The sequence below is a fragment of the Hylobates moloch genome, unplaced genomic scaffold (assembly GCF_009828535.3).
Source record: "Hylobates moloch isolate HMO894 unplaced genomic scaffold, HMol_V3 SCAFFOLD_3, whole genome shotgun sequence".
NCBI classification, from domain to species: Eukaryota; Metazoa; Chordata; class Mammalia; order Primates; family Hylobatidae; genus Hylobates; species Hylobates moloch.
This window is the reverse complement of record NW_026652278.1, coordinates 44035203-44047639: the sequence shown is the minus strand read 5'-3', so window position 1 is coordinate 44047639 and position 12437 is coordinate 44035203. Positions and strand designations below refer to the sequence as shown.

The 12437-nt window shown below is 45.4% G+C and overlaps 1 protein-coding gene and 1 long non-coding RNA gene across 6 annotated transcripts in view; one reads left to right on the top strand and one right to left on the bottom strand.

The window, feature by feature from the left end:
* PANK1 (pantothenate kinase 1) overlaps window positions 1-12437 on the bottom strand; it is a 128153-nt gene that overhangs the window by 70306 nt on the left and 45410 nt on the right. Inside the window, exon 1 of one of the 4 annotated variants that reach the window (XM_032137114.2) lies at window positions 397-1099. The exons of 2 other annotated variants lie outside the window; for them this stretch is intronic. In XM_032137114.2, coding sequence (XP_031993005.1) covers window positions 397-1099 — 703 coding nt within the window. Of the gene's footprint in view, window positions 1-396; window positions 1100-12437 lie in introns of those variants that run through there. One more of the 4 variants, XM_032137120.2, reaches the window with a different exon arrangement.
* Window positions 811-8191, top strand: LOC131383050 (uncharacterized). Of its 2 annotated transcripts, none has more exons than XR_009212762.1 (4): window positions 811-1830; window positions 4721-5084; window positions 5853-6025; window positions 6352-8191. It is a non-coding gene; the product is annotated as an uncharacterized LOC131383050 (long non-coding RNA). The 2 variants fall into 2 exon arrangements; XR_009212761.1 differs by having other exon boundaries at window positions 811-4819; window positions 4944-5084.

Here is a 12437-nt window from a genome sequence, read left to right as displayed (position 1 = left end):
GAAAGGAGAGGGCACCCTCGATGTGTCGCCCACTTTATCCTCACTCCTGGACCCCGGCAAATGTTCACACACATGCATTTTCCCAACCACCAATTAGAAGGGCGGACAGAGCGTTCGCTTATTATATATCCTTGACCTAGGGACCCGCTCAAGCTTCCTGTCCAGTCCTCATTCTACTGATAGAAGCGAGCAAAGGGCAGGCTCAGGCAAAGACCTGTAGTGCTTGATGCCCGCTGGGAAAAGAATCAGTCCCGGGAACCCACTCTGTGCAGTCCCTCGACTGCAGACGCGGGGGCGCACGGAGCGTGCTGCGGCGCCTGCTCCAGCCGCTCCCAGTCCCGGGCCCCGCACGCTGCGTCTGCCTTGCGCCCGCGCTCCCCTCCCAGCGGGACTTACGCGGCCTGTTCTTTCTCCCCGAGTCCATCCTCCTCCGCAGCCGGCATTTCTTGGCCGGGGAGTCATGCTGAGGGAGCAGTGGCTGCGGCTGGAGCTCCGGCAGAAGCGGGAGGCGCTGGGGCGCCGCGTCGCTACCGCCCACTGGACCCCGGCTGCAGACGAGCGGCGGCTGGACGGGCGGCGGCTGGAAGCCGTTGTGCAGCAGCCCGTTCACAGCGACGGCGCTGGTGCCCACGGGGGCCCCTGGGGAGTGCGGGACCGAGCGCTCCGGCTGCCCGCCGCGGTCGCCCATGCCGGGGGCTGGCGGGGCTGCGCGCGGGCCCCGGCTCAGGCGGCCTCGCTTGAGGTCATTCTGGGGCGTCTTTATTTCCCCGGATCCTCCCTGCGGCTTCCGATTCAGCAGCCGCAGAGCCGGCGCCTGGGGATGGCGAACCTGGCGCTCCTCCCCTCCTCCTGCCGACTCCCCCACCTCCTCCGCGCCCTGCCCCCCGCGCGCCGGCCCCTCAGCGCCGGCCTGGAGCACTCCAGCCCCGGGCGCGGAATCGGGGATCCCCGCGCACCCCCAGCCGGGGCCCCCGCCGCCCGCCTTCCCCGGATCCCCAGGCCGCGCGACTTCAAACGCGGCTTCCTCGCCTCCCAGACTGGTCCCCGCCACTGAGCATGCCCAGTCCTGCCCGCCACCGCCACCAACGAGTTTCAACATGGGGAATCAAGTTCTCTGGGCTTGCAGGGAGGAGATGGGCGGGTTGGGCTTTGTATGGCGGAGTGAAAACGAGGTGGCTCTGGGAGAGACAGCGAAAGGAGCGAACCGCTTCAGGAGGAATACGGGAGGAATACGGGAGGAAGACAAATATTTGCAGAGGTTTCAGGTTTGCTAATCCTGTCCCCAGTGAGCAAGATACCTTTGCAAGGTCATTCACGTTACCCTCCCTGCTTTGTGAGTGTGTGCTTACGCGCGCGCGCGTGTGTGCCTGTGCGTTTGGTTAAGTGACCAAACTACTTAGAGGCCTGAGGGGAGGGAGGAGAACAATTATTTATAGAAAAGTAGGCAGACTTGGGGAGGGAGGGGAGTGAAATTTCTTTGCTGGCACACACACACACTCAAACACCATGTGGTCTCATGGAGTTGTCTTTTGCAGGGAGGAAACCTAGGAATACAGTGTAAGGACAGTGAAGGACAAAACTGTAGGCAGGATTAATCGGTGCTGAAAGAGACCAAGTAAACAGGAGCAATTCCATGCTATAAAAAGCACTTTCCTCACCCAGAAAGGACTTCAAAAGACAATGTCATGTTATTTATAGAGTAAGGAGTTGCCTCTTCTAAGAAGGGAAGGCAGTATCACGTGGTGACCAACACTATGAGCTTTGGAGTTAGCACTGGGTTCAAATTCCAACTCGGCCACTGAGCAAACCCAGATAACGTTATTGCTCAAGGTAACACTTATGGCGATAGGAAACGGGACTGTCCATGCTCGGTTTGCAGGACTAATTTGGGTGGTGAATACCTTCCCAGAGTTATGCAATCTCTTGAGGCCTCACTTTCCTATCCATAATGGGGCTGTTGTGAGAAAATCTACTAAAAGTACCTGGTACAATCCTGGCACACAGTAAATGCTCAGAAAGCTAGTTTTCCTTATTACGCTGTTATGATTAGCAGTTCACCCTTTGTTTCGACAGAGGGGAACAAACCATGCTTATAGCCGTATTTATTGTGTGATTTATTTTGTGATATTCTCCATGATTTGCAATTAATCTACAGAGGAGTCAGAGTCTGGCAGGTGCTGGCTGGCTACTGGGTTGCTGGGCCCCTGGGCTTCAGTGCATTCAGCAGCATCCAGGGCTTGCATCTGGCAATTCCTTCCAGCAGAGCCTTACCTAGAATCAGAGCTTGAGAACCATGGGGGCCACTGGACCACTCTGGTCCATCCACTCTTGCACACTTTTTTCATATCAGGAAACTGAGCTGCAGACAGATGGCTGAGGTTATTAAGAGCAAAGGTGGGACTAAACCCTAAATCTCAACTCTCTCGGCTTCCCTAACCTTATGCTATTTAAAGACAGAGAAAAAAACCCAGGTGATCTGGCCCCTCCCTACATCTCCTGCCTCATCAGGGGCTCCCTGTGCTATCTTCAATTCCTTAAACAACATTCTGCTGTTTCCATTGCCTGCAAGTCTCTTCTCTAAGACCTCTTTTGTCTACTAGACTCCAACCTTAGATCTCCTCTTTAACTTCTCATATTTATAGAAATGTTCCCTGACCCTTAGGGCTACATTAGGTCTCCTTGCCATACCCTCTTCCTACTCCTTGTACTCCGTTTATAACTCCTTATCAGTTTGTAACTATACCATGCATCTATTCCCTCATTTGTAACTTGAGAATAATAGGACATCACTGAGTTGTTAGACTGATGAAATGCGTAACACATGTGTAAAATTAAATACTTCAAACTTCAAGCTATTGGAACTTTATTGTGAGACTTGAGAGAAATGTGGCTATGCAGCTACAACTTCTGCTTTTTTTTTTTTTTTGAGACAGGGTCTCACTCCTTCACCCAGGCTGGAGTGCAGTGGCACAGTCATAGCTTACTGTAGCCTCCAACTCCTGGGCTCAAGCGATCCTCCCACCTTGGCCTCCCAAAGTATTGGAATTATAGGAATGAGCCACCATGCCTGGGCTTGCCTTTTTTCCTTGTAAATAATTAGGAAGACCGAGCAGGGCCAGAGATACTAATCCCTTGGATCGTTGCCTCTCCTCACAGAGTAATAATCTTCCTTGGAATGCAGCAGTCTGTAACCAATCAAATCGCTGTGGCATATGCATTGGTCTTGTATGGAAAATGTAATTCTGCTGGAACTTCTCCATCTCTGCCAGTATAAGTGAAATCTTAAGTTCTCCACTTTGGAGCACTGATCCCACTCATTTGGGATTAGTGTTTCCAGGTGGCTATCCTCAAGCTTTGCACTCAAACTTCATACTTAATCACATTCTCTAATCTCATTATTTAAGGTTAACATATGTAAAGTGTCCAGCATATTGTAAGTGCTAGAAAAAGACATTATTATTATTTGATTGCCCATCTCACTCCACTTCACTGGAAGCATCTTTAAGGCAGATGACTTGTTCATCTCCCTAGGAGGCACTTGGTAATTATCTGTGACTGGATAAATGACTTATATCAAGCTTGTCTAGCCCATGGCCCACAGCCTGCATGCGGCTCAGGACGGCTTTGAATACGGCCCAACACAAATTCATAAACATGAGATTTATTTTTGTGACTTTTTTTTTTTTAGCTCATTAGCTATCATTAGTGTTAGTGTACTTTATGTGTGGCCCAAGACAATTCTTCCTCTTCCAGTGTGGCTCATGGAAGCCAAAAGATTGGACACCCCTGACTTAGATGATATTTCACACAGAGTCCCCCTCACTTTCTACTGTAAATTTGCTAAAAATCACCAGCCACTCCTAAATATTCAAATGTATCATTTTCGAATTCCCACATAACTGAGCTGAGTGGCTTAGGAAGCAACTTACATCAGAGATGCAAATAGAGGCTTTAGCATTGCAATATCTCCAAGGACATATTTTTTCCAGCTTGATTCCCAGGCCTGCTGAGGAAGGCCTGAGCCAGGTGGCTCAGACCCAGGCAGGGCAGAAGTACTGGTACTGGGACAGAACGTCCTCCACCTGCTTCCTTTCTCCTACCCTTGTCAGGCTGGGTGCTTGGATCAGTTACACCCAGCGTATGGTAGGGAAGAAGCCAGGTGGCATGTCACAGGTTTATTCAGGGGTGTGTGTAGGAGGTGTAACTTTGAGGTGTGAGCTGTCATGTGCTCCAGGAGGGGCATGCAACAAATGTTTGGAAGAGAGTGAGGGAGAAGGGAACCCACAAACCGGTGCACTCCCTTGGGTCTTATTCATTTATTTAATAATCATTTATTGTGTGTACTATGTTGTAGGCACTAAAGCATGCTGGGAATACAAAGACAAAATAGATGGCTTCACTGCCTTCAAAGGGCTTACAATTCAGTAGAGAGAGAAAAGTCAGTGATTCTCCAGCATCAGTGTTATGTAAGAATAACCTAGGGAATTTTTCCTTTTTAACTTTGTATTAAAACTAACATACATACAGAAAAGTATGCATATCTTATAAAGCTCAAAGTATTTTGCAAAAAATGAACGTGCAGTGTAACATGCAACCGGATATTTTGTAAGCACAGAGTCTGGGTCCAGTTCCATAGACTGATTCGTCAATAGGTGATGATGATGATAACGAAGATGATAATAAATATTTTTAAAATTAAAAAAATAACTTTCAAAAACAGGGGATTCGATGCAGATGATCATCATGGCTTGGAGAAACAATGAAGGAAGCAAAGTATGCCATCTATGCTGCGGGAGGTTACTCCAGAAGACCCCAGAGAGTGAGCAATGACAGAGTCGGGGTGGGGGATTGTGGGGGAGTGGTGCTGAGGTGGAAGCTAAAACAGGGTTCAGGGAGGAAATGACCCTTAAACTGAATTTTGAATAATATTGGCCTTTCTTCAGGTGAACAGGGAGGAAGGTTTAAAAGAATCTACTCAGAACTGAAGGAGCCAAGACTCTGTGGGTGCATTTGAAACAATCTGGCATTTTTGGGAAACTGCCAGGAGTTCCACAAGGCTGAAGAGCAGCCTGAGAAGCGAGAAGGTGAGCAGTAATGGCTGAAAAGTTTATGTAAACAACCAAAAGGCTCATTTTACCTGCTGCCCAGATACAGCCGATTTATCAAGACAGGGGAATTGCAAAAGAGAAAGTTAATTCACGCAGAGCCAGCTGAACAGGAGACTGGGGTTTTATTACTCAAATCAGTCACCCTGAAAATTCAGAGGCTGTGGTTTTTCAAGGATAGTTTGGCAGTCCAGGGAATGGAGTGCTGCTGACTGGCTAGGCATGCAGTCATAGGAGTGTGGAAAATGGTCCTCCTGCATATGTGCTGAGTCTGCCTCTGGGAGGGGCCACAGGACGGGTTGGCAGGTCCAGGTGGAGCAACTGGTTGTCAAAAATGCAATACCCTGAAAAGACATCTCAAAAGGCCCATCTTAGGTTCTACAATAGTAATGTTATCTGCAGGAGTATTTGTGAAAGTTGTAAATCTTGTGACTTCTGGAATAATGACTGGTAATCATTTATGTCTACACTTTAGCAGAATTCAGGCTCCTCTTATCTGCCTAACCTATAAAGACGGTTTAGTTTTGGGGAAGGGCTACTATCATTTAAACTATAAACTAAACATCTCCCAAAGTTAGCTTGGCTCAAGCCCAGGAATGATTAAAGGCAGTTTGGAGGGTAAAGGCAAGATGGCGGTTGGTTAGATCAGATCTCTTTCACTGTCATAATTTTCTCACTGTTACATTTCTTGCAAAGGTGGTTTCAACTGAATGAGATCCAAATCTCAAATGGCTTTCTATCCCATAGGAACGAGTTTGGACTTTTAACTGAGGGCCATGGGAAACCATTGAAGAGTTTTAGGTAGCATAAAAACTACTAGATTTTCATTGTGGGAGGATCCTCACCAGCAGCCTCAGAAAGGAGATTGGGGAAGCAGATCCCTAGTCAGGGAGACCAAGAAGACTACTGGAAAAAAACAGGTAAGAAGTGATAAGGGACTGAGTAAAGGACACAGCAGTTGGAATAAGAGCACTGGGTGGATTCAAGAATTATTTAAGGATAGAATCTATAGGACTTGGTCAATGGGAGGGTAAGGGAGAGGTGTGGCTGGGCTGATTTCTATGTTTCCAGGTTGTGCAGCTGGGGATGTGGTTTCAACATGCAGATCTAAGCAGATCCCCATTCCATCCTGAGCTGCATCACTCCCAGGCTGGGTTGGGTGCCTCTCTGGTGTAAGCCATGTCACTCTTTGCCTATCTCAGTCTAATGCTACACTTAACATGTTTCATTGCAATTTTTTTGGCAGGGGGATCCTCAAGGACCTGCAAACAAGAAACCAAATCCCCCCACTTCCCCCAGCCAAAATGTGTTCATTTTGACCAGCTGTGTGTGTGTTTTAAATTAAAAGTTTGAATTAGAAAGCAAGTAGTATAAATTTATACACTTAGATGTATAAATTTAAATACCTGGCCCCTGAAGCACTTCTTATAGGTCTCAGCTACCCAAACAAGAAGAAGGGAATCTTTGAATCTGCAGGACTCAACACAGTACTGGACACAAAATGGGAGCTGAAAAAGTATGTGTGGAGTCAATGAAAGATGTAATTTCCCCCTGTTGTAGAGGTGAAGAAGCTGAGGCTGCAGAGTAGAACAGGAGCAGACAGTGGGGATTGTCTTCAAAGAAGGTTCCTAGTTCCTGGCTCAGAGGTCCCAGTTTTTGTTGACCATGGACAGTAAAACTCCCTGGGGAAGTGGGCCCAGTCTCAGGAGAGCAGTTTGGATTGGTCTAAGTTTGTGATTGACTTAGGAACTGTCTGGCCAATGAAATATGAGGGAAAGCCTGGGGGATTCTGGGAAAGGTTTTGTAAACCAAAAAGTATTTGAGACAAGTCTCAATTTTAGAGGATTATTTTGCCAAGGTTAAGGACCATTGCCCATGGCACAGCCTCAGGAGGCCCTGAGAACATATACTCAAGGTGGTTGGGGTACAGCTTCATTTTATACATTTTAGGGAGTCAGAAGTTACAGGCAAAGACATAAATCAATACATGCAAGGTATACATTGGTTTGGCCCAGAGAGGTGGAACATCTAGAAGCAGGAGCTTCCAGGTCATAAGTGGATTCAAAGATTTCCTGATTGGCAGTTTGTTGACAGAGTTAAGCTCTGCCCCAAGAGTTGATATCAGCTTAAATTAAGGTAAGGGGGTGCTTTGTGGAAGCCAAGGTTCTTATCATATATATGAAGCCTCCAGGCTTCAGCGAGAATAGATGTGAATGTCTTTTATTAGACCTTAAAAATTGTCAGCCTTTCTGGAAAAGACGTAATAAGGGAATCTTTACAGAACATAACTTTTTCCCCCACAAGTGACAGCTTGGTAGGGCCATTTCAAAATATGTAAAGAAATATAATTTGAGGTAAAATAATTTGATTTCCTTTAGGGCCCACTGGCTGTCACGTGGTGTTATACCAGAGTCAGATTGGAATCTGTTACCTTACTGCTACAAAGATTCTGTCTTGACAGTCTTAAGATTCCTGTTTTAATCTCAGTGCTGGTCAGTTGTGTCTAAACTCAAAAGGAAGGAGGGTATAATGAGGCATGTTTCACCCCCTCCTTCCCATCATGGCCTGAACTAGTTTTTCAGGTGTTTTTTTGAATCCCTTTGGCCAAGGGGGGTCCGTTCAGTCAGCTGAGGGGCTTAGAATTTTATTTTTAGTTTATAGTTTCCTCTTGATTAAAGAAGGAAGTCTGCAATGTGGGTTTGTAACCTAGTTTTTAATAACTTTACATCAGACTTGTAATTTATTGTTACTTTCTGAAGACACACTGATAAAACCTCTCTACCATGACATCATTGCATGTTTTCATGGTAGAAATTCTAATTATTTGCTAAAGTGAAAATAAAGTCAAACATGCCTAAGTCTTTATCTGCTTAACCACATTAGCTATGGTGTGAGCATGGAAAAAGGGCACACATCAAGACATAGTTTTAAAAGAATTATTAGAATGTTGACTACCAGAATAATATTGACCCAGGATGAACTTCTTTTTTTATTTTTTCATTTCTGCTTTTTTGTTATTGGTGTTTGTAACTTCCTCAGAGATTCACCATGGGGTTACCTCATATAAGAGACTACCTTCAGGTACAGATTTTCATCACCGTACTTTCTGTAGGTGCCCCAGGCAATCAGAGGTTCCCACAAACAAAAAGTACTTTGGTAAGTAGTGTTATAGTGAGATTCTGATAACTCATTCATCAGAGCCTCTCACTTAAGTACCAAGATAAGTATGAGAGTTACAATCTTGAGCAAAAGCAAAGTCCCTGTCCTCATCTGTATTATGGAAGAGACAGGCCTTAAGCACACACTCACCAAAAAAGCAAAGACATTAGTGCATACTTCAAAATGCATAAAATATAAGACCCCCTAGTGCCATGAGAGTATATACCAGGCTGACCTGGCCTAGATATAAGTTTCATCAGAGGAAGTGGTATTTAAACTGAGTTCTGAATATGGAATAGAAGTTAACTAAGGTTGGAGTAGATGTAGAAGAGGTAGTCATAGTGTATCTCATATAATAAATATGGTAGGTAATTCATAAATACTTGTTGATTGAAAGAATTAATTGAACCTATCCCCCCCAGCAGGGCAAATCAAGTGTAAGGAAAATTATTCACTGGAACAAACCATTGGAGAAGGTTTAGGCCAGTTTGTCTAATCATCAGTCTTTCACAATAATTTGTTATAGACCAGAGGCTCCCCATGTAATAAAAATTAACGTGGAGCCAAGCAGATTTCTCAGACAAGGCTTTTATCTGGTGTTTGTGCTTGAGTGCAAGGGAGACAGCAGAGGCACAAGGACCCTCTGGTGACTCTCTGAAAAAGCTGGTAGGGATTTTTTATGAGACAAAGTGCTGGAATTGACAATAGGGGTAAGATATGCAGGCTGGGCTGGACAAAGCATGTGAGGGGTAGGGTATGTAGCATAGCGCGTTGCCATGGTTTTCTTGAGTAATGGGCCAACTGGTTATCTGGCAGCAGCAAAAAGGGTTTAAATCAGTTTTTCAGCATTCCTTCCCAGGTAGGACACTCTGCAACCTTGGTTTGATTTTGGATCCCCCAAAGCCAGTTTCTGAAATTCTGTAGGTAAAAGACATGGTTAAACATTATGAGAGCAAAGAAGAATGACTATATTCTTTGTGTGACTAAAGCCTTGGAGTTAGCAGGTATAGCATCAGTGAGGTAGTGGTGTGGGTTTTGCGGTCGTGGGAATGTATGAAAGAATGCTCTACTGGGGGCAAGCTGAAACCAAGCCCAGTTCTTATGCTTTCTCAAATTGACCACATGAGAGTAATCCCTTTCTCTTTACGATTCTTTCTCTCTCGTGATAGAGTACTTTCTTCAAACACATACCCAAGATACTCTTGTTGTCTATTTTTTTTTTTTCGTTTTATTTTGGTCAACAAAGAGGGGAAAATATAGCATCAGCAGCTGCCACTGCCAGTAATAACTGTGTGTGCAGGAGTGAAACGCACCCCATGTGAATAAACTTCCTGTTAGGCACTAATATTTTTTGAGCACCTACTAATTATGATATGGAGGGGGATGGTGCATGGCTGCCTAGAAATTTAATAGGCTATAATAAGAATGACCCCAAGTATTGGACATAATTTCAGGAATGGAGCTGAGTTTAGCAAAATTATAACGTCATATTATCTAACATGTATTAAATCCTCATGTGCCATATACTGTACTAAGCACACTATAAATATCTTTTTTTTATAATTATCACAATAGCCATGTGAATTGGGTACTATTATTATCCTCATATTCCAGATTAGGGAACTGGAGCTTATAGAGGCTCATTAGCTTATCCAAGTTCACACAGTGGATAATAGTGTCACTGACATTTGAACACAGGTCTGGATGGCTCCAGAACTTACTGTGGTATAAAACAAAATATATTTGGTCTTTGTCCCAATTCCTGTCAGAGATCCTAAAACATTCAAAATTTCCCGGAGTGTGGGGAAAAAAGGAATGTTTTGTTATTCATAATGATCTCTTTTTATCATACCTGACTTTATGCTAATAAGTTGACTTGTGGTGGGTCCCCTGTGATAGACTCAGGATAGGGCCAGACATCAGAAAAATCAAGTGATTAGAGAATTAGAGGGTTGCAAATTTCAGCCTCACCCACCAACCTCCAGGAAAGGGGTGGGGGCTAGAGATTAAGCTCTCTAAAACTCTTGAATAATGCAATTTAATGAACTCCCAGGTTGCTGAACACATAAAGGTGCTGGGAGGGTAGTCGCCCATCCATGCCCTGCTCTATGCATGTATTAGTTCATTCTTGCATTGCTATGAGGAAAACTTGAGACTGGGTAATTTATGAAGGAAAGAGTTTTAATTGGTTCATGGTTCTGCAGACTTTACAGGAAACATGGTGCTGGCATCTGCTCAGCATCCGGGGAGGCCTGAGGAAGCTTTAAATCATGGCAGAAGGTGAAGGGGGCTCAGGCACATCATATGGCAACAGCAGGAGCAAGCAGGAGAGAGTGAGTTGGAGGGAGGTGCTACAAAGGCACATCATATGGCAACAGCAGGAGCAAGCAGGAGAGAGTGAGTTGGAGGGAGGTGCTACAAACTTTTAAATGGCCAGATCTCACAAGAACTCACTGTCACGAAGACAGCACCAAACCATGAGGGATCCGCCCCCAGGATACAAACACCTCCCATCAGGCCCCACCTCCAGCATTGGGGATTACAATTCAAGATGAGATTTGGGCAGGGACAAATATCCTAACTGTATCAAGTAACTCTTCACCAGGTTGTTCATCTGTATCCTTTACAATATCCTTTGTAATCAACTGGTAAATGTAAGTAAAGTATTTCTCTAAGTTCTGTGAGCTCTCCTAGCAAATTATTGAACCCAAGGTGAGGAGTCATGGGAACCTTAATATATAGCTGGTGATATGGTTTGGCTTTGTGTCCTCACCCAAATCTCATGTCAAATTGTAATCCCCAGTGTTGGTGGAGGGGCCTGGTGACAGGTGGTTGGATCATGGGGTCAGTTTCTAATGGTTTAGGATCATCCCCCTAGTGCTGCTTGTTTAAAAGTGTGTAGCACCTCCCCTGCAACCTGCCAGCCATGTGAAGCTATGCCTGCTTCCCCTTCACTTTTTGCCATGGTTGTAAATTTCCTGAGGCCTCCCTAGAAGGAGAAGCCTCACAACCATGTCCTGATTAAGCCTGTTTTTAAAATAAATTACTCAGTCTCCAGTATGTCTTTATAGCAATGTGAGAATGAACTAATACAGAAAATTGGTACCAGAGAAGAGGGGAATTGGTATAAAGATACCTGAAAATGTGGAAGCAACTTTGGAACTGGGTAGTGGGCAGAGGCTGGAACAGTTTGGAGTGCTCAGAAGAAGACAGGAAGATGAGGGAGGGTTTGGAACTCCCTAGAGACTTGTTAAGTTGTGACCAAAATGTTGATAGTGATATGGACAGTGAAGTCCAGGCTGAGATGGTCTCAGATGGAGATGAGGAATTTATTGGGAACTTATTTGGAGCAAAGGCCTTTTTGTTACGCATTAACAAGAGGTTGGAGATATTGTGCCCTGCCCTAGAGGTCTGTGGAACTTTGAACTTGAGAGAGATGATTTAGGTTATCTGGTGGAAGAAATTTCTAAGCAGCAATGTGTTTAACATGTGGCCTGGCTGCTTCTAACAGCATATGCTTATATTCTTGCAAATTTTGGAAAATTTGCAGCCTGATCATGTGGTAGAAAAAAAAAAAAACATTTTCTGGGGAGGAATTCAAGCCAGCTGCAGAAATTTGCATAAGTAAAGAGGAAATGAATGTTAATAGCCAAGACAAAGGGGATAATGCCTCCATGGCACTTCAGAGAACTTCTAGGCAGCCCCTTCCATCACAGGCCTGGAGGCCTAGTAGGGAAGAGTGGTTTTGTGGGCCAGGCCCAGGGTTCCAGTGCTCTATGCAGCCTCGGTACATGGTATCCTCCATCACGGCTGCTCCAGCTCCGGCCATGGCTAAAAGAGGCCAAGGCACAGCTCAGGCCACTGCTCCAAAGGGTGCAAGCTGCAAGTCTTGGTGTCTTCTATGTGTTATTAAGCACAGAGGGCAAGAATTGATGCCTGGAAACCTCTGCCTAGGTTTCAGAGGATGTTTGGAAATGCCTGGATGTCCAAGCAGAAGAAGTCTGCTGCAGAGGTGGAGCCCTCATGGAGAACCTCGACTAGGGCAATGCAGAGGGGAGATATGGGGTTGGAGTCCCCATATAGAGTCCCCACTGGGGCACTGCCTAGTGGAGCTGTGAGAAAAGGGACACCATCCTCCAGACCCCAGAATGGTAGATCCACCAACAGCTTGCA